Source organism: Dama dama, chromosome 19 (assembly GCF_033118175.1).
Source record: "Dama dama isolate Ldn47 chromosome 19, ASM3311817v1, whole genome shotgun sequence".
NCBI classification, from domain to species: Eukaryota; Metazoa; Chordata; class Mammalia; order Artiodactyla; family Cervidae; genus Dama; species Dama dama.
Window position 1 is genome coordinate 49,306,854 of NC_083699.1, and position 26,837 is coordinate 49,333,690.

General features: G+C 45.1%; 1 protein-coding gene across 1 annotated transcript in view; it reads left to right on the top strand.

The window, feature by feature from the left end:
* HEG1 (heart development protein with EGF like domains 1) overlaps nt 1–26,837 on the top strand; it is an 83,040-nt gene that overhangs the window by 49,194 nt on the left and 7,009 nt on the right. The window contains exons 11-17 of the mRNA XM_061168029.1: nt 988–1,046; nt 1,367–1,527; nt 5,474–5,608; nt 11,344–11,386; nt 11,520–11,557; nt 21,974–22,061; nt 26,032–26,206. Of these exons, the coding sequence (XP_061024012.1) occupies nt 988–1,046; nt 1,367–1,527; nt 5,474–5,608; nt 11,344–11,386; nt 11,520–11,557; nt 21,974–22,061; nt 26,032–26,206 (699 nt within the window). The remainder of the gene's footprint in view (nt 1–987; nt 1,047–1,366; nt 1,528–5,473; nt 5,609–11,343; nt 11,387–11,519; nt 11,558–21,973; nt 22,062–26,031; nt 26,207–26,837) is intronic.

The following is a 26,837-nucleotide window of genomic DNA, read 5'->3' on the forward strand; positions in this document are numbered from 1 at the left end:
GTGACATCCCCTCCCCCAAGAAATAACGAAGATTTAGGCTATGACTAGACAGGATTTAGGCTGTGACTCAAATGGCCTTTCCCAAGATGCTGTTCTGTTCTGAAATGTGCTATTTCTGTTTTTTCCTGGGGAAAAGGAAAGTTTAATAATAATAAATCATTGCCTTATGAATATAAAGCAATGTTAATACAAAGACAAAAAGGGTTTGACAGCATCCTGTGTCTGAATCCATCTTGTAAAGGATGAGATATGTCTGACACACAGGCATTGAAGATAGGTAGGTTGCATTGGTCAAGGTATTGAGACCCTCAGCTGCACGAAAGGAAGCCCCAAGCCCCAGTTCATGTTATGGGCGGAGTGGGGAAGCAGGCATGGTACATCATGCCCCACAGGGATTTTCTGCTCTTTCCAAGGACACAAGGCAAACACAGGGAGTCACTCTTAATTTGCTCTCAACAAAAGGGCTCTTGACCCGTGTAATGTAATTTCCCATGGAGAGCCTTTTTGAAGAGGACCTATCTGTGAGTTAGGTCAACTCATTGTAGATTATGAAGGGTCTGTGTAAGACCTGCCAGACCTGAGGGAGCTGAAAGGAACCCAGCCTTTTCAGGAAGTCTTGTTCACTATGCAAAGTCCAAATAAACAGTTGCCTCTGAGGTTTTTTGAAACCCTGGGTCTTAGACAAGATCTGCTCCTTTGAAGATGTTTTGCATCCAAGGGTGCTATTCTGAACATCATTTCCTGCCAAGATTTTCCCCCACTGATTTACTATCTGCCTCTCTCCCTTTGTGCTCATGGAACAACAGAATAAGAGTAGAAAGGCATTTAAGAAAGGAACAAAAAAAAGGACACCACTCCTGTGTGAGGCTGCCTGCTGATACCTCGATGACTGGAAAATGCCTGTTTGATCTTGAAAATAGGAAATTGGTTCTAGGTTCAAGGCTTTTTTGTCTGACTCACAGTTAATGATAAACTTCTTCCTTTCAGTTAAATGTGTGTTTCTCAACATTACCTGGTTATACCCGATCCACAGCTCATGTTTCTAGGTAAGTAGCAGGATTATATGTGCTTGTTTGTGGACCAGTCTATAGAAAGGGGAGGATATTCTAACAAGTGTGATGACAACAAAACTGGCCCCTGTTTTGACTGTAATGTAATTTCTCATGGAGAGCCTTTTGGAAGAGGACCTATCTGTGAGTTAGGTCAGCTCATTGTAGGCTACGAGGGGTGATCCCAGGCCAAGGTCACGGAACCGTCATACTCTCCCAGGCCCTCACTGGAGAATGGGGAGGACACTCATTTTCCAAAAATCCTGGGATCCACATATCAGTTTAGGATGATTAAAACATGCATACTTTGCCTATAGGGAGTCCAGTGTTGTGATGATGTCACTGCAAGCCACCTTCTCTCTGGTCTCCAACGTGACGCTGTTTGACCTGGCCGACAGGATGCAGAAATGTGTCAACTCCTGCCGGGCCTCTGCTGAGGTCTGCCAGCTCTTAGGGTCTCAGAGGCGGATCTTTAGAGGTAAGAGAGGGGCCCTCTGGGAGGACCCCCCATCCAGTTAGGCACAGACCTAGGTTAGAAGTGTAAGGCCTTCTGGGTGCAGGTCCAAGAAACTTGTCATAAATCTGACATGGGCATTAAGCACAAGGGCTTTGTGTGTGTATATCTTTGTGTACACATGCACTGACCCACATATGCATACACACACACACATAATCCTGTACACACAGCCTTGAAGTCTCTCAGTCCTTGGCATGCTGTTTCTATTTCTCCTCTACAGTGTTGGTGTTGGAAGGGATATAGGAGCAGATGTAATGAAGCAGAAATCACTCTTCTTTCCCTTGAAAGGCTCTCTCCCTCTGGGGAGGTAGAATTCACACACAGAATGTACAACACTTGTCAATGGCCTGAAACCTTGATCATGACATGCCATTAGGTAAATAAAGCATATGCAGTGTCTCCCATCCTCCTGTGTATTTGTTTGCAGATTCTAAATGCACAGAAACAAGATATAGATTAGAAGCCAGACAGCTCATGGTGACGTCCGTGATTTCTCTTTTTCTGTTCTTTATCTGTTTTTGTCAAAAGCTTCTACAGAGCATCTGGTGTGAAACAGATGAATAAAGGGATTAGAAACAAGTTTGGAAGGCAAATTTGGGTCTTGGAAGGGAGGTTTCACCTCCGAGATGGGAAAACTCTGCTGGAATCAAAAGTGCTTCTCATGCAGGGGGGCCTGCCCCCGCTGCGTCTCATAAGTGGTCTGAGTTGGCTCTGGTTGGCTCATTTTACTACACACAGGACTGGTGAGGGATGCAGAGTCAGAGTCAGCCTCCCCATCTGGTGCCCAGATGCTGGATCTCAACTGTAGGTAGCAGGTTTGGCTCTCTGTCTGTGAGCAGATCCTGGGCCTTCCCGGTGGGCCAGAGCTTTGTAAGAGCTGGTCCTGAAAGCCCTCCTTGTGGACTGTGCTCTGTAGAGCTGGCCAAAGCTCTATAAATGCTAGAGCTTTGGCCCATTTCAGGGCTAGTTATTCACTTGAAGGAAAAAGAAAGCCCAACATTCTGGAGTTGAAGTTGCTATCATTCAGCTTCATTGGAGAATTAGCTAAAAAGTTCCTGCCCCCTCATACTGTGCTCTACCTTTTGAGGCAGGAACTCTGATTTGGCTTTCTTTTTCTTGCCAGTGATGCAAAGGTCCTGATTTTTCCTTCCCAGAAAGGGGAAAGGGCACCTTTCAGTTCATAAAACACGTACGCTGTGTGTTCTGCATGGTCAACATTATATCAGGTTACTGTTTTGTCTTTAGTAAACACATTTCATGTCTTGCCAATCAAGTGGCCAGATATTTGGGTTTGTAAGGCCTTGCCAATGGCTGCCCTGCCCATGCTCTGACCCTCCTTCTTCCAGCTGCTTATGGGAAAGCTCCTGTCTTCTCTTGCTTCCTTGCCAAAGTCCCATGCTTTTTATTTTTTAAAAACTTAAAAAAAGAAATTTTAGAACAGTGTTAGTTTCATAGAAAAATTGAGAGGAAGATATAGAGATTTCCCATATATTCCTGCCCACGCAGGGGCTGGTGCCCATTCTTTGACTCTGCTTTCCGAGCCCGAGTGCCTCCTGGCTGGACCCGGCCTCACTTCTCTGTTTTCCTCCCAGGGCTTCTCCAGGTTTTGCCAGCACGTGTTTGGTGTCTCACTCACCTCTCTGAGTGCTAGAGAGTCAGGCTGGATGAGCCAAAGCGGTCAGGTTCTGACCTCTGGTTGTTCCCAGCGTATGAGAAGCCATGGGCTACTCTGGATGCTGCCATTTGATGGGAGGGATTTTCCCTTTCAATTCACAAAACATCTACTTCCTCGCCTTTCAAAGAACTGTAGCTCTCATCTCTCCAGAGGTTTCAAGTCCTTGGAAATCCCCAAGGAGTGCCCCAGCCTTAGATTTACATCAGTTCTCATTGTCTGTTTGGCGGATGTTATGCCCAGGAAGGACCATGGGAATTGTGGATGCAGAAAAATCACATCGCCAGGCTTAAAATGAAAACTGCATTATATGTCGTTCCATTTGATGGATTGATGACAAAATATTAAGAATCTGGAGGACAGCAACCCCTCCGTCACAAAGGCAGGGCCAGCTTCCCCTGCCTTCGAGGGAATCTGCTTCGATTCAGGGCAGAGTCGCTTCAGCAAGGCGAGTGGTATTTGCCCGCAGGCAGGCTTTGTGGGCAGGGCAGAGGGAAAACGTGACATTGGCTTCCAGAAAATATCTAATCAGGCCAGGCAGCTCAGACTGGCTGCTGCACAAACTAGTACTGGCCTGGACGGCCTTTTGTGCTGGAGGTACTTCTTTATATTAAGACTTCAAAAAGTTTAGATGAGAGATTGTGGCCTTTTAGTACGCCCTCTGTGCCAGCTTCACAGTTTGCTTGGTGAGATTTTCCATTTTTCATTTTTCTCCCTTAAATACAAACCTTTCACAATAAACAAAGGAAATTCTATCACACACACAAATAGGGTTCTGATTTAGCACGCCAGCTTCCACTGATAAAGACAGGAAATTCAGCACTGAGAGCTGAAGCTGTGTCCTAAACTAACCTCCCTGTGAGCAAGCCACCCATAGGCCCCTGGCTCTCAGGACTCAGACAGGGGGTGGATGCTGGGGTCCCTGGGTGGGTGTCCGCTCCTGTCACACGAACCTGCCTGAGGTTGGGAGGGGGCGCAGTTTTGCCGCGTGAAGAGCAGGCACCTGGTTTGGGTTTTTGAATCAGTTGGTGTTTTCCTTAAGGTGGGAGACGGGAGCCCAAACCTCACTGCCCGGTGTACACTCGTGGCCATTCCTTAGCTCTAGCCTCACCCTGAACTTGTTCACACCCACTGAAAACAATGGTGTACATCAGTCTGTAGATGGTGTAAATAAGATACTCTCTACTCTCCCTTGATTTATATTTCTGTTCTGTTGTCTGTAAATCCCAATTTTGTTCAGACCAATCTTAGATGGTAAAAGCACTCTCATTGTGTCCGCTGTATACAACCTCAGAAAGAGCCTGCTGTTTAATGCCTCGTGAGGGTCTGCTATATTACAACCTGTTCAACCCAAGAGAGGGTTCACTGTTTACAGCCTCAGAGAGGGCCTGCTGTATACAACCTCTGAGAGGGCCTGCTGTTTACAACCTCACAGAGGACCTGCTATATACAACCCAAGCGAGGATTCACTGTGTGCAACCTCAGAAAGGGCCACACGTGCCACAATGAATGCTCTTTGATGATCATGAGAGAGTTCTTTGTCGTCCTTGAAATGAGCATGACCCACATGCCCAGGGCTGGACAAAGCCAGGTGGATATGCACGCATGGAAGAACTGAGGCTCTAAAGTGAAGGAAGCAGAGCAGGGAAGAGTCCTCTTGGCCCGGTAACCGGTTGTCGAGTGCGTCCTTCAGCATGTCTGTGTCAAGCCTGAGTGTGGACCAGCCCCGCTGACCACCCAGAGCCGAGCCAGCCCCAGGCGTAGTGGGGAGGCAGACAGTGATGGAGCACAGATATCCAGATTACATTCCACACCTCTTCTCAAGTCTGCTTGGCAGCAGCGGACTGAAACAAGTCTTCTTCCCTGAGAGGGCAGGGGCATGCTTTCTGGGTTTGTACTGGTTCTCCACTACAGCCCTTGAGTGAGAAGATGCAGAGGACCCCACCTATTGGGGGCAGTGTTTGCAGGGGACGCTGGAGCTGGGGATGGTACCCCATTTCTTCTGGGTTTGCTTTTTCCCTGTGGCACGCTGTGTAAACTTGCTAACAGGCTGGGCCAGCCCCGGTTAAGGAGTGGAAGAAGGCAGCGCAGAAGGGCACCCTGAGAGAAGTGTGCTCCACACAGGCTCTTTTGGAAACTGTTCTCTGAGCCTCTTGAAATAGAAAGTGCATGCATCTTAATGTTTGACATGGAGGAGGTTTTGTTTTGTTTCACTGTCTTTTTTTTCCATTTCAGCGGGCAGCTTGTGCAAGCGGAAGACTCCAGAATGTGACAAGGAGACCTCTATCTGCACCGATCTGGATGGGGTCGCGCTGTGCCAGTGCAAGTCCGGTTACTTCCAGTTCAACAAGATGGACCACTCCTGTCGAGGTAGCGGCAGGCCTGGGGCCTGGGGCCCAAGGGATGGGGGAGGGGCTTCTTTCTGCTCTGGGGGTGACCGTTCTAATCTGGGGGTAACTGGTCCTGGTTGTTTGGCTCCCAGCAGGGTTGAATATGTTATCTCCTTGGAATAATAGCATTATCTCTGATTGGTGCGCACTGGTCTGGCCAATCAGATTCAAAGGAAAAGAAAAGAGAATGGAATGCCTGGGGTGGCCAGGCCTTTTCTTTTTTTTCCTACTTAGAGGAAGTTAGAAAAATTACTGTTTTAATTCCTAAAGCTTTATTCTATTGTCTACTAATCTTTTAAAATGGAAATACCAGCATGAAGGCAGGGGTGTACCCTTTAGCAGTAGCTGGCAGCTTGGGAGACCTGAGTCAGAACCCTCTTCTGCCTACCCATCCTCTATCATCTAGGGCAAGTCACTTTGCTTGGCTGAGCCTGAGTTCCCTCTTCTGTGCAATGGGTGCAGTGAGACATCATCAGATATTCTAGGAATTAAAGAGGCAGTGGTTATGGAGGTACTTTGTAAGCCATCAGCATTTGCTCTTGTGTTTTACCCAGGTTATTGTTGAACCAGTGGGTTCTGGTTTTAAAGATTTTATGTCAGAAACCTGATTCTGCTAACCTCTTGGGTGAGGATTAAATTCATCCAGTTTCAGATATTGGCTGTTCATTGAATACAGTGCATGAATACTGCTTTAAAATAAAATGAATTAAAATACAGAGCACTGGATACCCTGACTTATAAAAGCCTGCTGCAATTCACAGGAAAGCTGGCAGCATAAAGGTGTCATGCAGCCTCAGGCCTCGCATCACATGAGAGCGTGTGTGGCCCAGTTTTCCTGCTCGGCCAACACCTGCCAGTGGCAGATGCACCGGAATCTGAGTAAAGATGGTGTCCTAGGGAAGGGTGACATGCCACTCATTTCTGTCAGGACTTCCTGTTAGAGGAGAGGATAAAAATGCATCTCAGGGCAATGCGGTATCCTGAGCTTCGGACCCTCTGACTTAGGCACTTTAAAAGTGCACCGTCCCGGCTCTGCATGCAACCCTGGGCGGGGTTTGAAGAGGAGGGCCCACTCTGCGGGGCAGCGGGCCTGATGCTGAAGCTCAGGGCACGCTCAGCACCCCGTCAGTCTATCACTTTGATGTGGAGCTGCTGCTTCCTAGTTCCTTCTTACCTGGTTTCATGCAGAGTGCTCCTGGCTTGTCTTAACTGGGGCACCGAGCCCACTTCGGGCGAGCCGGTGGCCTCTGCTGACATCCACAGCTGGGGGCTCTGTGGCCCCTGGGGGCTGAGGAGTGGTGGCTTCTGTACGCAGGGCCTGTGCAATTTCAGCTGGTCTCAAGAGTAGCCCTGCCACCTCTGCTTCTGACTGGCCTAAGTCATTTACCTCTCTCGGCAAGCCCGCAATTTCCTAATTGTGTCACCTACAGACTAGCGTTAGCAGTAGCAGAGCTGCCGAAGATTTACCAGACGCAGTGACACAGGCACCAGCAAAGTTGTGTGTATTAAGTAGTGACCCAAGAATCGGAATAAGGAAGCCGTGGTTAGCTCTTGGGCTTACAGCCAAGGCCCTACTCAGCCTGGTTTCTGTGGCATCCTGTTGGTTAGATTTTCATCCGTGACCATCAGGGCTCCGTGATGATCCTGGAGCTCCTTGGGCCACAGACCCATGGCTGGGTTCTGAGGGGTTACAGTGACATCTTCTGGCCATTGGTGCTGGAGCAACAGGGATGGTTAAAAGGAGTACTCTTTAGGACACCTCAAATCTGGGTAAATCCCTGGTGTAAATTGAGGATAAAGGCATGTGGGGGTGTGTTTTCTAAATCTCCACAATTAACAGTTGCATATTAGCAACTGCATATTGTTTTTGTTGTACACACACACACACACATACACACACTTCCTACTATCTCATATAAAATGTCTTTACCAGAGTTTCAAAGCATCATGTAAAATTAAAGTAGGTGTACTTCGCATGGATGTCTTTTAGCTTCCTTCCATCATGCAGATGTCCTGATGAATCCCAACCACCTGTTAGCAAGTCTCTTCCTCTGACTGGACTGCAGATACTTGGACAGAGGAGCCTGGCAGGCTGCAGTCCATGTGGTTCCAAAGATTCGGACACGACTAAGTGACTAACACTTAACAGTGACGTCTAGGCTGATGTGTGAAGCTCACAGCGCTGCTCAGCGCTCTTCTATGGGATTCTCCAGGCAAGAATACTGGAGCGAGTAGCCTTTCCCTTCTCCAAGGACTCTTCCCAACCCAGGGATCGAACCCAGATCTCTCGCATTGCAGGCAGATTCTTTCCCGTCTGAGCCACCAGGGAAGTGGGTGCCTGTCTGTAGCAATGTTTGAACATTGTAGGGTTCCACAAATGTCTGTTGAAGGAACAAATGGATAATAGGCAGCAAATGTGATATGACAAGTTTGGCAGGTCTTGATTCGGTTTCCTGCAAGGGAGCAAAAAAGCCTTAAAGATTCCACCACGTACTGATTTTATTTTAAAAGGCCAGAAGGCCTGAATTTGCTTATGTTCGTATCAATAGGGGGAGCCCACTTTGGGCATATATGAGTACTGCCACATTCCTTTCACCTTCAGTGCTGTGTGGGTGAGGGTCCCTCTAGGGTATGGAGATGAGGAGCTGGGTCTTCAGGCGCACTGGAGTGCCCTGTGACAAGGCTTCCCTCCCAGAGCCCGAGAGCAGCCCATGGTAGCAGTCGGTCTTTGATGAATGATTGAATGAGCCCATCTGAACTATGGAAATATCATTATACCAGGAAGCCAGGCCACTTCTGAAGCTACGTGAAAACAGCCCAGCCCATCAGCTCACAGGCAGGACAACACATGAACCTTTCATCTGGGTGGATGACAGCCTCAGCATGGAAAGCTCCTACCCAGCAAATGAGGGTTGGGTGGGTAGATGTAATGTAAAAACATTTCCAGGAAGACATGTTCAGAATAGAACAGACTAGTGTGACCTCAGCCTGCCTTGGGGCTGAGATGGGTGGGGATGAGTCACCGGGGCACCTGCAGTCCGTGTGGCTGCCCTGCAGTCAGAGCCGAGGGTCACCCAAGGGCAGCCTTCCCTGCTCCCATGACCCAGCTGTAGTGTGGGGACTGCCAGGCATGGAACTTCCACTCCAGGGAGGCAGGCGTGCTCTGCTTGTTCCTTAGAGAAGGTCCCACCTGCGTAAGGGCTTCCCTGGTGGCTCAGATGGTAAAGAATCTGCCTGAAATGCAGAAGACATAAGAGACTCAGGTTTGATCCCTGGGTGGGAAAGATGCTCTAGAAAAGAGAATGGCTGCCCACTCCAGTATTCCTGCCTGAAGAATTCCTTGGACTGAGGAGCCTGGTGGGCTATAGTCCACGGGGTTGCAAAGAGTCAGACACAACTGAGCGACACACTCACACCCACCTTCCCCTACGTGAGGCCCACTCAAAGTCATCAGAGATTTGGGAGTGGGGCCTGGTTCCTCCTTCCTGAAATGGGGCATGATCATACTCCACCTTGTTGCAAAATTGATTTGAAGCACCTAATGAAAATTCACTGTAACAAAATGAGATTTAATTTAAAAGGTAAATAAGGTTGAAGGAGAAATACAATGACTACTTTGTTGAGGCTAGAAGGAATGTGAACATACTAAAAGATATACCCTAAGTTCTCACTTGTTTGGTAAAGATAGGCACTCAAGTTCTGAGCATCTGGGACGCTACGGTAAAGAGAGAAACATGATTTTGAAAAAAAATATATATAGTGACCATAAAATAAAGGACCATCCCCATTTTTCTAGGTCCTGGGACCCAAGAGAAGTTTCTCTAGGAAGTCCACATCACGAGGTTACTGAGTGGTATTGTGGCAATGTGATGATCCATGATAGCCTGTGATAAATACCCTAGGCCATGCCTAGGGCTGCTGCTAGTAATAGATTGCCTTTAATAAATAGAGTGTAGCTCAGGAGAAGTGAATCCAGGGGAGCTGAAACATTGCACTGCAGGCTCACAGCTCTCATGATCTGCTGTGAGAGAATTTAGGTTATTAAGCACAGTATTTCCCACACCATTCTGCAAGACTCAAGTGGTATGTCAATAGTCTATGACAATAAAATAGATGCTAGAATCATTTAGTGTCTAACATTTAAAAATAGAACATCATCAAGCATATCTACATGTGTGTGTGCCAAGTCACTGCAGTTGTGTCCGACTCTTTGCGACCCTGTGGATTGTAGCCCCACCATCTCCTCTGTCCGTGGGATTCTCCAGGCAAGAAGACTGGAGTGGGTTGCCTTGCGCTTCTCCAGGGGATCTTCCCGATCCAGGAATCGAGCCCTAGTCTCTTGTCTCCTGCATTGGCAGGCAGGTTCTTTAACACTAGCACCACCTGGGAAGCCCACGTAGTTAAATGTTATTATGCACTGGTTCTTGAAGGAGGATGCGGGAAGCCTGTGAGAGCTCTCCCAATCTGTGGGGCCTGCAGCCTCTGAGCCACGTGCTGCTGGCACTCAAGTGTTGCCATCAGTGTGTGTGCTGTCTGCCTAGAGATTACTGCTCTATGCTATGTGCCTTTACTTAACTGGGATTCTTGTGTGGCGTGTATATCATACGTTAACCATGAGTCAAATTTCTGTCATTCCTTGCAGCAATGAATTTATCTGAGAGGCTATTTTTTATTATCTACTTTCATTCAAGCACATGCTACAGCTCGTGATGTTCTATCAGCTTATTGTAGTGCCGAAAATGTTCCATGATCAGATCAGTGCAGGAACTGCTGATCCAGGGGAATGGCTGGCCCACAGCCTTCAGTGAAGCAGTGGTCTATAAGCTGCAGAGCAGAGGGTTCAAAGCTATAGTCCTGTGTGATGTGCTGATTAGGGCTCAGCTAGGTATGTCCAGAATCCACTACACAGACTACAGGGTGAGCGTTCTCTTTTGGAAACTGAGGCACCCCCAGGACCATGGCTCTGAAGGTGTCGCAGCTCTCACTTCATGAGGGAAGGCTGCTGATGGAGCCAATGGCAGGTTAAAGAAGGTTTGACTTACATTAAAGAAGGTGAGGCATTTGTCTTTGCGTTTATGGAAGGAAGTTACTCAGGGACCACAGAGAACTTCCATAAGTAATTCCAAATGTTAGGTAATAATTACAATTACAGTTAGTGGTTACTGTATGCTAGGTGCTGTGGTGAGTCATTTGCATGCCTTATTTTCCTTAATCCCCTCCAAGCAACTATAAAAAAATTATCTTTTTTTTTTTTTTTTTATAGCTGAGAAGCTAGAATCACTAAGAGGTTAAGTTTTTGGGGTCTTTTTGATAAAATTAAAGGTTGAGCTGGCAACAGTATTTAGGCCAGGTTTTAGATAATTCTAAAGTTATTTGTGGGCTTCCCAGGTGGCTCTGTGGTGAAGAATCCACCTGCCAATGCAGGAGACACAGGTTCGATCCCTGGGTCAGGAAGATCCTCTGGATAAGGAAATGGCAACCCACACCAGTATTATTGCTTGAAAAATCTCATGGACAGAGGAGCCTGGTGGGCTACCGTCCATAAGGTTGCAGTCAGACATGACTCAGCAACTAAATAACCCACAACAAAGCTATTTTGTAGCCTTTTGGTTCTAGAATATTCTTGTGAACTTTAAGGTGGCTGGTTTTATTAACCATCAGTTGGGCCAAGAGAAGTTAATAGACACGATCATGGATTTTCGTTTTCTCTTTCAGCCTGTGAAGATGGATATAGGCTTGAAAATGAAACCTGTATGAGGTAGGCAGCATGTTCATTTATTCTGACGAATTTGTTCCAAACCTTATTTAGAAGTTATGTGGGTAAATTGCCTCAGTAATTTCTTTTGATATTTGAAACTAATTCTTGTTCTTTTTTTTCTGTCAACTTGCAGTTGCCCATTCGGCCTTGGTGGTCTCAATTGTGGAAACCGTAAGTATGCAGGAGTCCCGAGTTCCATGTGGGCAGGGCTGTTGACATATGTCTGTCCCCTCCCCTCACCCTCAGGTCAGATCTGCTGTCTTCCCAGCTCCCTGGAGAGCAGAGTGCTCTCCAGGGCTGGACGTTTGTAGGGGAGATAAACATTTATTTATTTATCTAGATAAATTTCCTAGATAGCCAGACAGAAGAGTATCAGTCAATAAATGAGGCTGGGAGGGAGGGACCACCCCCCAGGAGGATAGAAGAGCCTCCTGGGTACTTCTTAGAGGGGATGGAACTGGAAGAAGACTGGCAGGTATGGAGGGAGAAGGAATCCAGGCAGAGGGAACAACCTAAACAAAGGTCTTGGGCCAGCCTAGGCCTGTGATTTTGGGGAAAATGTGTAAGTAGGTGTGGCTGAGGACAGAGAGGAAGGTAGAGAGTGAAGGATTAGGTTGGCAGATTATGTGAGGATCAAACTCTTGGGGTTTTTGATAGAGCCTGAGAATTTAGACTCTAGTCAGTAGCCTCTGTAGAACTAGCAAGTCTTAGAGCGGGAAGGCATTTTTGACCAAGAAAATCAAATCAGGAGGTGGTGAGGAGAACAGAGAGTATGGGGCCATTTAGACCAGCATCATCAGGGTGGAGGTCAGGGCTGGACGCAGACTGGGGAGGCCCCTGATCTTGGGTGGAGGTCAGGGCTGGACGCAGACTGGGGAGGCCCCTGATCTTGGGTGGAGGTCAGGGCTGGACGCAGACTGGGGAGGCCCCTGATCTTGGCTGACGTTTGCGCTCCTGGAGTACGATGGTCGAGGGGCACTGACCATGCATGTGGCATGTTTCACACTCAATTTACTTCTCTGAGAAAAGCAGTTGGGATTCATTTCAGATCACTTTCACTGACAATTTCTTATCCTGAGACCTGAGAAATTAAAGTGACCCTCAAGACTATTGAAAGAAATTCTAGGATACAGGATGAAGAAGGAATAGTAACAGTCAGTATTTTAGGATAGCTTTGTCCCTTATTCTGTAGAATCTGCCAGCAGTCCATTGTCTTAAGTTTACTCGCCCACAAGTAGACATGACTTTATTTAACTAGAGATGCTACCCTCACCACATCAGTCATAAATTCGAGGTGTTTTAAAAACTCTCATGCCAAAAACAGGGGAGGAGGTGAAGACTAGGTAGATCTTTCTTATAGCACACTATCACAGGTGTACCTGGTTTAATAAGAGTGTGAGTGAAATATGATGTGTGGGGAGATGTAGCCAGCTTGGGATGAGCTGGGAGCAGGAGGTGAGGGACCCACCTGCCTGTCCTCCCGGGGCTCTTCAGCCCCTCATAGAAGGAGCCAGTACTTCTCACTTGCTTAACTTAGCTAACCTAGTTAGCTCCCTAACTAGGTTTCACTAGAAAATGCTTCCTGTTTCTCTGTGAATGGAAGAGGAAAAATGGATATAGGGAAAAACCCTCGAAAGGGTTGAAAGAGAGTGAAAGGGTTGAAGGCAGTGAGCTGTAGTGTGTTGCTCTTGGTGGCAGTTAGTGGTTTGCTTTTCAGAGATCATTAAATATTGTGTATGCGGAGATTGTACCTCTCCATCCACTAACCGCCCTGTGAATTCCCATGTCTCCGCATGATGTGCATGGGGTCTTGGAAGTAGCAGGATCTCTCTCTGTTCTGAGATTTCTTTTTCCTCCCTTTTATCCGAATCATCACAGTCATATCCAGCAGAGGGCAGACTCTGGCCTGGTTGGCTAGCCTCTCCACCACGTTTTGTGGGGGACTCTGGTTAACTCTGATGGCGTGAATACCACTTTATGACTTTGACATCTGTTTGCATGTCAGTGTCACAGAGCAGTTAATAGTCACTGATAATAAAGAGCACGTGCCATCTGCGCCTTTCTCTGCGGTCTTAGATGGGCCCTGGTGTGGGTTAAGGAATCGGAGCACCTGACTTTCCTCCCCACCTGTGCTGATAGCTAATGCCTTGTGAGCTCTGTGACTTGTCACTTGGTGTTTTGGGCCAAATAACAGGGATAACCACCCACCCCTGTCACTTCCGCTGTCGCCACCAAAGACAGTTTAAATGCCTTCTTGGGGGTCTGACTCAGGCTGGACCTTTTGTAGAAAAGGAACGCTGCTCTCTGCAGCCTTCTAGGGACACATGCTCTGCTGCCCAAGCCCCGTGAGACAGGGCACCCTGCTCTGTCCAACCACGCACATGGTCCTGTGGTTCCCTCATGCCTGCCTTCCTGGGAGTCACCCAGCTCTAACGTATTCTGGCTTTAGGCATAACCTCTGACCTGCCTTTCTGCTTTCTAGATGCGCCCAGATTTCACTTGTCGCTCCTTATAGAGAACGTCCTTCAGACTGGAGAGGGCAGAACAAACTCTCCTCTCACATCCCGTAGTCCCCATGTGCACCTGGCAAGGCCTCCCCCGCCCGGCAGGGCAGGGCGGCACCTGTCTTATCACTGCTCCCCTTTTCTTTCCATGTAAAGTGTGTGTTTAGATCACAGATCCCAACAATTCCCGCTGTCCTGTGGCTCTAGAATTCTTACAGAGTTGTTGTCAGAGTGTCCTCACTTCCCCTTGTCCCCCTCTCCAGCCTTTCTCAGGCATGCACATTTCCTTCTTTGTGTGAATTTTATAGAGGCTCCTTCTCGCAGTTTTATTGTATCTCTCATGACCACATGGTTTGCTTCACCTTTTTTTTCCTGTTTTTAAAGTAGGTGAATTTTGTCTTTTCATAACATAAAAAAAAATACTTGTCCATTAATTTTCCTTCTGTAATCCAAGTTAATTAGCAGACAAATACAAGGGAAGAAGAAAACTAAAGTCTCATCACCCATTAAACCTCACTGCTAATTCCCTGCTGTATATCTTTGCTATGACATGTGGTAGATAAAACCACCAACAGCATCCAGGACCTTGTTAGAAATGCAGGATTTCAAACCTCTTCACTCGACCTGCTGAATTAGAATCAGAATTTTAACCAGACTCCTGGATTTAGTTAATAGGCAGATTTGCATACACCTCACAGTTTAAGAAGCAGTATACCAGAGGTTTGTTATGTGTGTCTTTTTAACAAAAATTGAATCTCACAGAAGATACTGTTTTGTAACCTGCCTTTGAACTTAGTAAACTGTGCAGTGTTTTCATTGGCATAAATTTATAAGGTGACTTTAGATAGTTCTGTTAAATTCTACTCTGTATATATCATAATTTACTTAACCATCCCCTCTTATTATCAATTTAAAATCTTTTTTTTTTTGTATTGCCATTCTTCTGTTTGTGGTCACTGTCACTTGGGGAGGATAGAACATCATCAGATAGTTTTCCTAGATAACCTTTTTCTGGCTGCAGACATTTTTATCCATCCCTCCTCCTTATCCATGACACATCCTTTTGTAAGTCACCCTTTCCATTCCAATGCCCTGCGTCTCTCCAGTGGAACCTTCTTCCCTGCCAGGCTCCCTGAGCAGCCAGGAGGATGTGGAGTCTGTTTTCCGCATGTCTTGGTGTCTTCCTCCTCTTCCACTGAAACCAAACATTCAACTTAAAGATCTTTCTGCCTTGTCTTCCCACCCCAGCCCACAGTCTGGTGACAGGTGTATGAAGTCTTCACCTTGTAGTTACATTGGGCTCAGAACTCAAACCAGTGGAAACGCTATGTGTCAGCAGGAGTCACTTGTAACACACTGCTCAGAAGGCGGAAGAGATCGTTGGTTATCCGGCAGTCAGCTGGAAGTCTCGTGCAGCTAACAGCAAACCTCTCACTTGGTGTCAGAACTGAAAGGAAGCAGCCCTGGAAGAGGGAAATGCAACTCTGTCCCTACTCTTGCGTGTTACGGCCACACTTACAGTCTGTAGATGCGAGAAAGGCAAATATTCAAAAGGTACAGAGGGAAAAAAAAGAACGTTGTGAACAGAGTTGTAAAGGAGAGATGATATAAGAGGAGTGGAAAGTTTTAAATGGCAGAACTCTAACCGCACATCAGTAATGAACACAGTGAGAGGGCAAGTGGGAGAACTAAATGAATTTTAAAATGAAATGAATGTGGCCACCTAGAAAGGTCTGTAATGAGGCCTAATTTTAAAGGAAGGCGTATAGGTTGGTATGGTTCTGACATCAATTCCGATGTATTTTTTTCCACATCACTAAGCCAGTTATCTCAGTTCTGACACTGTCTCCAGGTACATCCCACAGCTTAAGGCCTGGGTCTGCCGACTTTCCCACCCCACGCCCCCTCCCCAGCAGACCCCAGTCCCGCATCCAGGTTGTCACCTGTGCTTCTGACCAACTGGCTGTAGATCCAAGGTTCCAGTGACCTCTTCCCTAGGGCCCATTAATTTGCTGTACTGGCTCACAGAACTCAGGGAACATTTTACTAGATGCCAGCTTATTAAGAGATGCACGAGACTTCAGGCTTACTGCTGGATAACTAATGATCTCTGCCTCCTCCTGAGCAGTGTGCTATGAGTCACTCCTGCCACACATAGCATCTCCACTGGTTTGAGTTCTGAGCTATTGGCTTCCCTCATAGCTCAGTTGGTAAAGAAGCCGCCCGCAATGCAGGAGACCCTGGTTCAATTCCTGGGTTGGGAAGATCTGCTGGAGAAGCGATAGGCTCCCCACTCCAGTATTCTTGGGCTTTCCTTGTGGCTCAGCTGGTAAAGAATCCGCCTGCAATGTGGGAGACCTGGGTTCGATCCCTGGGTTGGGAAGATTCCCCTGGAAAAAGGAAAGGCTACCCACTCCAGTATTCTGGCAAATACTGGAGAATTCCATGGACAGTCCATGGGGTCGCAAAGAGTCAGACATGACTGAGCGACTTTCACATTTCTTTTCAGCTTATTATAAAAGGAGAGAACTTCTGAACAGCTGGATGGAAGAGATGCACAGGGCCAGGTTAGGGGAAGGGCCTCTCCCAGCCCTCCCATCCTCCCCTCATTTCCCAACCTTCACCAACCTGGAGCTCTCTGAACCCTGTCCTTTTGGGGTTTTATGGGAGGCTTCATTACACAGGGCAGAGTTGATTAAATCACTGGCCATTGGTGATTGAATTCAGTCTCCAGCCCCTTTTCCTTCCTGGGAGGTTGGGGGTAGGATCGAAAGTTCTAATGGGCTAATCACAAATTGGTTTCCCTGGCAGCAAGCATCCATCCAAGAGTTACCTAAGGGCTATTCAAAAGTCACTAATGTAACAAAAGACACCGTTGCTCTGCAAGCGTAGGAAATTCCTAGAGTTTTAGGAGCTGTGCCTGGAACAAGGACAGGGAACAGATAAAAATTAGTTCTTATAAATCAGTATCACAGTTGACTAAGATTCTTCTGGGGTAAATAAATGTAGCTAGCTTGAGCAATGAAGATGGATTATTGGAAATCATGAAATTCCAGCTTCAGGAGTGGCAAGAATTGGGAGTTGTGGGGAGTCTCAGCAGAGGAGGTTGACACCTTCTTTTCAGAGCACATGTTAACATAGAGCCATCTTCATCTCTGTCTTGGCTCTTACTGTGGGTCTGTGCACAAACTTGCTGCCTCATAATGGAAAATAGGCTCAGTAGACAGCTTCAAGTGTGTGTCAGTACCTTGGTCGTTTTTAAATAAAAGGTTCTCTCTCCCAAAATGAGATTCCTGGGGAGGAACTAACTGATCCAGTTGGAATCTTGTGTTTACTTCCAGACCAAACTTTTGTGGCTTGGGATGGTGTTAAAGTACAAGCATGACCACCCCACTGAACCCTGCATGTGGAAGGGAGTGGATAGTTCCCAGTAAGGGGTTGGCTAAGCAGGCAGTCCTATAGATTCCAAATAACCATATAAGCAAGGACAAATATGGCTTATAGGGAAGACTAAGGCCCAGAGTGGGTTGGTTTAATGAAAAATGGCAACAGCAATGACAAAAACAGAAACCTATGATCAAACCACAAGAAGAATAAAGAAATATCAACAAATCTGGAAGACAAAGGAAAGCAAAGAATTCCAGGATCATCATTCTGCAGGATCTCTTCAAAGTAGGAAGGATAGAACAGACTACCCTAAGACAATACCCGTGACCTTCACTCCCACCTGAACATTCAGGGAACCTACAGGATTAGTGAACATTATAGTAGGTGTTGATATAAATCCCATGCAATGTAATCATTGTGTGACCTCATCGTACAACTAAATCAGTCCTTAAATGTGAAAGATCAGTTGCAGTTCATGAGCTGACTTGACTGCAGGTATGAGAAAAAAGTACTAGAGAAGATTCTTGAGAGTCCCTTGGACAGCAAGGAGATCAAACTAGTCAATCCTAAAGGAAATCAACCCTAAATATTAACTGGAAGGACTAATGTTGAAGCTGAAGCTCCAATACTTTGGCCACCTGATGTGAAGAGCTGACTCATTAGAAAAGACCCTGATGCTGGGAAGAATTGAAGGCAAAAAGAGAAGAGGGCAGCAAAGGATGAGATGGCTGGATAGCGTCACCAACTCAGTAGACATGAACTTGAGCAAGCTCCAGGAGACAGTGGATGGAGGACAGGAAACCCTGGTGTGCTGCAGTCCATGGGGTCACAAAGAATTGGACATGACTTAGTGACCAAACAACAGCAACATGAGAAAAAAGATCTGTGAGTACATTGTCTACAAGCTTATTACAAGTTTCCAGTGAAATAGCTGCCAGAGAACATCAAATGACTCTTTTAAAAATGTATGTGTATACAGTAAGTTATATATGTACACATATACACATATAATTTCTAGATTTCGAGAAGGTCCTGTGTGTCTATATGTATATATAAACACATGAATAAAGTTTGGGAAGCAGAAAAACAAGAAGAAAGTACCAGTCCATCAGTACCCAAGGTGGCACTGATATCTGAACATTTTTTGTGAGTTCCCTCCCAGACACTTTCTCTGAGCTCACATACACAGAGGTCTTCTGGCTTTCAGTCCTGTGTTCTTTCCTCTCTTGCATAATTTAAGCCAGTGCCACCCAAGGTCTGGCCTACAGGTTGGCAGCATCTGGATCCCCCAGAAGCTTACCAGAGATAGAGCTTCTTGGACCTTGCCCAGACCTGCTGAATCAAATCTCTTGAGGTGGGTGGGGACCAGGCATCTGAGATTTAACATATCCTCTGGGTGATTCAGATGGACAGGAAAAGTTTGAGAAGCACTGGCCTATAGCATACAGGATAATGTTTCTTAGTAAGTCAATAAGGAAATAACAGTCCAAACTAATGACATATTTATTAAATACACTGTTGTTCCAAGAAAGGGGAGATGAAAGAAAGAAAGTCTAAACTTAACTGAGGTTTCCTTTCAACAAGTTGGTTCTCAGGAGAGATGGTTCAGCTGATCTCCAGTTGTCAACACAGAAGGCAGAGTTCTTGTTTCCAGAGCAGGTTTCTAGGGAACCAAGACACTTGTGTTGACAAGCAAGATGATCTTCAATGAGGGACTAAACTGCTGCACGACTTCCAGCACTGCTGGTAGAAGAGTCTCCTTTGCCTTGGGAGGTGGGAGGAACTGGTGTCCCAAGGTCTTCAGAGAGCTGTTTAGATCAGCAAAGGATAGCCTTCTCCAGACTGGATGCTCCTGGAGAGTCCTCACAAACTCTTGAGTGTGTAGAGTCTATGTGTTCCCTCACTCATGGTGCTTCTTCATAGGTTCCTATTGATAAGCTCCCCAGCAATGCTAGTAAGTGCTGTGGGCAGCCATAGATACAGGTGATGACATCCTGAAATACGTTTTCACTTTTATATCAAAACAATAACTTTATTCTTTTGTTGTTGTTTTGTTTTGGCATGCCACATGCCTTGCAGGGTCTTAGTTCTCCAACCAGGGATTGAACTTGGGCCCTGGCAGTCAGGGCACAGAGTGCTAACCACTGGACCTCCAGGGAGCTCCCCAATAGCTTCATTCTTAAAAACAACTTCATTTTTGTCACAATCAAAGGGACCTGAAGTCATATAAAACCACCTCATAACACAGCGCCCCTCAAAGTGTGGGGGGCTGTGAACGGAGACAAGACGGTAACAAGATGGTACAGAAGCAGAAAGTAAGCACTTAGAATCCTTTACATGAACACGGCTGTGACACCCAAGCATGGGATCCTTTGTAAAGTGAATAGCCTTGTTGTATTTTAGTATTGGTCTGCAGTAGACTCTTTAAAAAAAGGAGAGAAAGAAATTCATGATAGCCGGTGCCCAGGCGAAAAGATGAACGAACAAATGAGATTTTATTTTCTTCATATAAAAATAATATCCAAAAGCACGAGCCAAAAAAACTGGCCCCTGACCATGGATAGTTTGGGAAGCACCGGTCTCCACTGTCTTTGTCTCTTTTCAGACACAAAGGGTGCTTTTAGGGTGCTTGTTTCAAAGGGGAACCTGCCACAATCGCAGCCACTTGCAAGGGTCGCTTCCAAGACAAATGCTTGCTTGTTTTGCTGGAAGTGAGAAAACATGAACTTGGTGTGGAGGGATAAGCAGAGCAGGAACCAGACTTTGGTCTCTGCTTGGGAACAAAGGGAGCCACTCTAGGGTTTTTGAAGCAGGGAAATGGCATGGTTAGGTTTGGTTTTTAATTGAGTGGACAGCACTGGGCACAGAAACATGAGTTGGGAGGTGTTTACATTTGTCTGGTGAAGAGTCAGTGGGAGCCTAGGGCTGTGCTGGTAGAGATAAAGAGAAGTTGACACATGCATGAGATTTGTCCTTTGTCCTCACTTTTAAAAAATGAAGCTTGACTACATGTGTCAGGAGGTGAGGGAGAGAATTAACTCATTTCTTGGTTTGGCTTTGTTTCCTGGGTGGTATCTTAATACTGATGGTTTTTCATAGTAATCAGGTTTCTGTGCTAGTTATTTCAAGAAAAGACAGGTGAATGGTTGGGGGTATTTGTATTGCTCTTGTATTTGCTCTTCTCTCACAATCTGCCCATTATCACCTCTATGCATTATCCTTTGACTTTATTTAAATACCTAGAGAGCATGGTTCCATCCTAATTTACTACAGAAAACCTGGTTATTGGCTCTTTTTTTTTTTTCATACCGGACCTTACAGGCTGAAAGCACAATTATAATCATATTTCCACAGCAAAAAACAATCTGAATATTTAATAGATTATATTGAAAATATGATTTTCCCAGAAATACACAGGTATGAAATCAGTTAATTAAAATTTATATTGTTTATTACACATGATAAGTGCTTGTTTATATGACTGCTAATTTCTGATAATTAAATTCAATGTGTATGTGTGTGTATGTGTGTGTTGAGACTATCCAGTTCCTACCCAGGGTCATGCAGTGATGCTTATAAAATTGTGGAATCAAAATTTGTGGTTGCCTTCTTTTTATTTTACCAAGTAAGAACCTGAAACCGTATTTTAAAATTTTTATGTCACCGTCAATTCAAAAATTTCAAAAAACACCAAAGGATGGGAAGTAATTGAGAAAATATTATCATTTTCGCCCAATTACTTTTTAAAAACCAGCTTTACTGGAGGCATAATTTACACGTTAAAAAATGCATCTATATTAAGTGAGGCAAAAAAGTAAGAGGGACCAAATTTTAGAAAGTATTAAAACTAAGAAAAAAACCCAAACAAGTTTAGGTTTTGAAAAATGCATGCATGTGTCTCTTATTTTTCTCATCTGATCGTGGATTGTTAACTGTCATCAGGCTGGTCTGAAGGTAGAATCTGGGAGCCCCCGTTCTAGGAGGGGCTAAGAAAGGGGAACTCTTCTCAAAATAGTTTGGGGGAAGAAAAGTCATTTTCCCTCTACCCTTCTAGATTCTTGGCTGAGACATCCCTACCCCCATTAAAAGACAGAGTAACAGGAGAAAAAACTATTTTAATTCTGTGAATACACACGGGGACCCCACAAAGATGTGAGACTCAAAAGGCAGCCAGATGATTGAGGCTCACATACCCTCCTGAGCTGAGGAAAAGGCCAGGTGTCTAGGGCTTCAAAGGGGAAAGTGCAGTTTATAGAAAAGTGAGAAGAGGAAATGTTTGGGAAACAAAGGTTGTGTGCCAAGCAAATAAGTCTCTTGGGTGAAAAAGTTCTCTCTGATACTAGGTTTCTTCCTGGTACAAGTCTCTTTCTAATGTTAATTTCCCTTACAAAAGGGTAACTATTAATAATACTCAGTTTTTAGTGCTTCTCCAGTGCTGCAGTTTCTCAAAAATATCAGCTCAAAATAATAAATATACCAAAGAGACGTTTTGGGTTGGCTTCATTCTGCTCCCTCTTCAATGGAGAAAATGCAGAACTGGCCCAAGTAGCTTTTGTTGGGGGCCCAGAAAATGAGACGTGGTCACCAGCTGAGGCATGGGTAGCCATGGGGTGGGGAAGGGAACCATTTGGGGGCATTCCTTTGTTCATTCTTTGTCTGCTCCCAATCCACTTTTCTCCTTTTTAAACTTGTTTAGCCTATCAGCTTATCACTGTGGTGATCGCAGCTGCAGGAGGTGGGCTTCTACTCATCCTGGGCATCGCACTGATTGTTACCTGTTGCAGGTGAGTGCCAAGAGTCCACAGTCTAATTCTCTTTGCCTTTGCTAAGCCAGGGTCAGTTTTTTTCCCCTTTTAAAAGAATGTGTGGGTTGGTTTACAGTATTAAATCCTGTTGTATGACTGAACCATTAAAAAAAGGAAAAAGGGAAACCCGTGATAGATAGTGCCACTGGGGAAAGAAAAGGACAGCAAATGGGATTTTCACTAAAAAAAAAAAAAAAAAGAATATTCAAAAACACAAGCAACAGAAGAAAAGGGATTGGACTTCATCAAAATTAAAACTTCTCCCCTTCAAAGAACACTATTAAGAAAGTGAAAAAAGACAACATACAGAAGGGGAGAAAGTATTTGCAAATCATATGCCTAATAAAAGACTTGTATCTAGAATATATAAGGAATCCTTACAACTGGGTAATAAAAAGGTGAAACCACAGAACACATTTTGGGACTTAGTAGAGTGTAGGTTCTTCTGTCTTGGTGCAGAAAGAATTCGGCAAAGTGATGGAGGAGAAGTGATTTATGAGAATAGGATGCTTTTGAGGTTTACAAGCAGGTGGGCAGGAGGGTGCTGCACTAAGAACTTAGTTGGCCATAGTTTTATAATCAAAGGAAGAATGGGGCGGGGAGACAGCCGTTGTTGAGCAGATATCAAGCTTCCATCATCAGCTCCTTCTCCCCGTCAGGCGGGGAGTTTTCTTATTCCTGCTTGATCAAGCTAGGACTGTCATGGCACTGTTTGAATTAGCAGAAGGGTGGTAACCTCTGCTGAAAATGGGAAACCATCTCAGGTTTGAGCATGATGTTTTCTTTTCCCTGTATTTTTGTTTTTAGTGTGCACAGGGGAACACGTCTTGGGAATCATTAACTTACTGACCTTGCTGGGCAGGATGTGGGTCTTGTTTTACCATTGTTTTATTGTTTGGGGGCATGTCTTGTGCTTGTGTGGCATGGTTTTGTTTCAAAGCAAGGCAACGTGGTTTTGTGGTTAAGCAAACCTGCTTTCTGGAGTGATCATTAACTTACAGGGGGTCTCCCATACTTTTTTCTTTACTTATGATCCCTTAGTGGGATTAATTATTTAATCACCTATTTTGCTTCTTTACTTTGTCCCCCCCTATCAAAGGCAACCAAGTTAAAAATGGGCAGAGAACTTGAATTGTCATTTCTGTAAAGGAGATATGCAAATACCCAATAAACCTATGGAAGCATGCTCAATGTCTTTAGCAGGGAAATGCAGTCAAAACCAACGGCATCAGATACCACTTCACAAACACTAAGATGGTTACTAAAACAAACAAAAACCAGAAAATAACAAGTGTTGGTGAGAATGTGGGGAAAGTAGAACACTCATACACTGCTGGTGAAAACATAAAGTGGTGTAGCCACTTTGAAAAATGAAAAAGTTGCAGCTCCTCAGAACATCAAGTAGAGTTGTTGTTTGACCCAGCATTTCCACTCTTGTATCAAAAGAAATGAAAACAGGTATTCTCACAGAAACACGTACATAAATTTTCATAGCAGCATTGTTCGTGATAGCCAAAAGGTGAAAGTAACCCAGTATCTATCAGCTGATGGATAGATAAACAAAATGTGATATATCCATACATTGAAGTGTTATTTGCCATAAAAAGGAATGAAATACTGAACTATACCATGGATAAACCTTAAAAATGGTATGCTATGTGAATTAAGCCAGTCACAAGAGACCACACCTATATGATTCTGTTTATTTGAATGTCCAGAATAGGCAAATCAAATAGAGGCAAAGTAGACTGGCAGTTGCCTAGGGCTGGATGGGCAGGGGGAGAATTGGGGAGGAATGGGTAGAGTGTGGGTTTATCTCTGGGTGATGAAATTGTTCTAAAATTGCACAACCGATGGCTGCATAACCCTGAATATACCAACAGCCATTGACTTTTACACTTTAAATGGGAAAATTAAGAAGCAAACAAAGATGAAAGGAGTTGCCTGAATATTTAGCAATGGAGAAGTGGCAGGCATGTAGATAAGCAGACAGTAGTGAGCTTGGCTCTAGGCTTCCTGGATAGCAGTGGGATTGGGATTTGAATGGAAAAGGAAGAAAAAGGAGTCAATTCCCTTCTCTATGGTTATTCAGTTAAGGGAAAACTCAGACCTTTGGTTTAGGTGGTAATAAATGGCAGGAATTACCCTGACATGACTGATGGAGGGGACCTACAAAAATAGCAAATTATCTTTTTGACCATTGACCCAAAGGGCATTTTAAGATAATCTCTGTCTCCAGGAAGGCTGCAGAGGGCCAACTGCTCCCGTACAGGGACGCCGGCTTCAGGGTTCAGTCTTGACCCATCGTTTACAAAGTTGCCATCAAAGCATCAGAGAAACCGCATGAGTAGAAATAAAGTTCTGGGTATAAGACTAGGAGCTAGAGAGACAGACCTTGACTTCTGCCAGGCACAGAAGCCACCTATCTATTAAGTACCCTGTGCAGGTAATACAGCCATTTGGGGAAAGAGAGTTTGTGACGGTTGGTCCCTGGAAGAAGGTCGTTGTGAATCATTGATTCATTGTTTGAGATCGGATGCTCCACCCCCCAGGGAGCAGCACAAAGGCAGATCTGTTCTCAGCTTGTAAGAAGAGACATCTAAGCCCCATGCTGGACATTTTAAGATCCTGAATGATGTGGTGCCTTCCCTAGAAAGTTTATTTACAGCAAAGTGAGGTAGAGGGAGGAAACTCCAGGTTATCTTACCTAGAGCAGACATCACCGAAAATGTCTCATCTGAGGCCCATTACAGAAGGTGAATAATACATCCTCCAACAATTTGCAGTTAGAGGACTCTAAATGGTAAGGAACTTGTGCTAGGGTTTCCCTGCCCCGCTGACATGAGGATCTATATGGGTATATACATAGGTGGGCATTTCTGCCAACAAAACATACTATTTTCATGGTTTGTGAAGTAGCTCTATCATAGGAAGGCAGACCCTTTCCAGAGGCTGAGAGGGGGCTCTTGGTAACATGTGGAAATGAACTGTCTGAGGAGACACACATGCTGATAAAGCAAGAGACTTTTGTGGGAAGGGGTGCCCAGGCAGAGAAAGGCAGGGTAAGGGAACCCAGGAGAACTGCTCAACCATGTGGCTCTCAGTCTCAGATTTTATGGTGATGGCGTTAGTTTCCGGGTTGTCTCTGGCCGATCATTCTGACTCAGTGTCCTTCCTGGTGCTACATGCATTACTCAACCAAGATGGACTCCAGCCAGGAGGATTCTGGGAGGTCGGTAGGACATATGGACTGGGGTCTCCTCTCTCCTTTTGACCTTTCCCAAGTTCTTCCGGTCCGGTTGGGTAGCTCGTTAGTTCTGAGTTCCTTACCAGGACCTGGTGTTGTAAGATAGCTCATGCAAATTGCTACTATTTTGCCTGGCCAGGTGGCAGTTTCTGTCATTGTTTCCCCTAACAGCTTCATGAAGTGGAAGAGCACAGGCCAGGGAGTTGGGAGGCCTGAATTCTAGTCCCAGCTTTGCTAGAGGCAAACTGTGACCCCAAGATAAGTCATATCCTGCACAAAGGCCCATCCCCAGAGCTCCGGGAGCAGGTTGGGAACCCCTGGACTAAAGAACCATCAAGCTCTTCCAGCTCCAAAACCTTGTGAATTTATGACTCTTGTTTCCCTGGCCACCCCCACGGTGCAGTGATCTCTGTCCCCCAATAGAGTCTAAATCTGCTCCACTGCAGCTATCTTTGTCCTTCTCCCCCCAGTAACCTGACCATGTGGGTTGGAAGCTTTTTGCATATTTTATTTACATCCAGTTGCATTTTTATAGGTAAATACTAAAAGTAATAACAATAACAACAATTCTCAGTGGGCAATTACAAAAAAATATAGTGGTATCTTTAGGTCTATTTTTCCTTGTTAAAAAGCTAGATGGTATTTTCACGAATATCATTTCCTCACAGAACTTTTTTCAATTTTTTTTTTTTTACCATGCAGAAAGAATAAAAATGACATAAGCAAACTTATCTTCAAAAGTGGGGATTTCCAAATGTCCCCATATGCTGAGTACCCCAAGAACCCTCGCTCACAAGAATGGGGCCGAGAAGCTATTGAAATGCATGAGAACGGAAGTACCAAAAACCTCCTCCAGATGACAGACGTGTATTACTCGGTGTGTATTCCCATGCCCAAGTGACCTCCCAGCTCCAACTTCCTTGGAGAATTAAAGGGATTCTGTTTTTTTGTTTGGGGATTTTTCTGTTTGTTTTGGTTTGGTTTTTTGATCACTACACACAACTTGCAGGATCTTAGTTTTCAACTTGCAGAATCTTAGTTTCCTGACCAGGGATTAAATGTGAGCCTTGGTAGTGAAAGCGCTGAGTCCTAACCAGCAGGCCACCAGGGAACTCCCAAGGGATTCTGTTTTGTTGTAGTAAAAACACTCCAGCTTATTAAGGGTTAAAGAGAATGGTGGCCTATACCTTTGACTCATACAACTTAATATTCAATTTGCTTACTATCTCTTTGCATAGTATTTATTAGTTTCAACATTGAGATATGACGAGTACTTCTACAGAACACAGTATGTACTTTATGAGGTTGTAGCAATAAACTTCTTGTCACTGAACCTGCTTTTAAGTTATAGGACTGGAAGTTAAAAGATAGAGAAAGAATTTAATGGTATTTAGTCTTTGACCCTTTCATTTTTGTCTCTTGTCTGCCATGCTTTACATCATGTCGTTCGGTAGTTGAAACTGAGGGACTGGGGAAAAGTGTAAAGAGAATAATTCAGTGTCATTTTT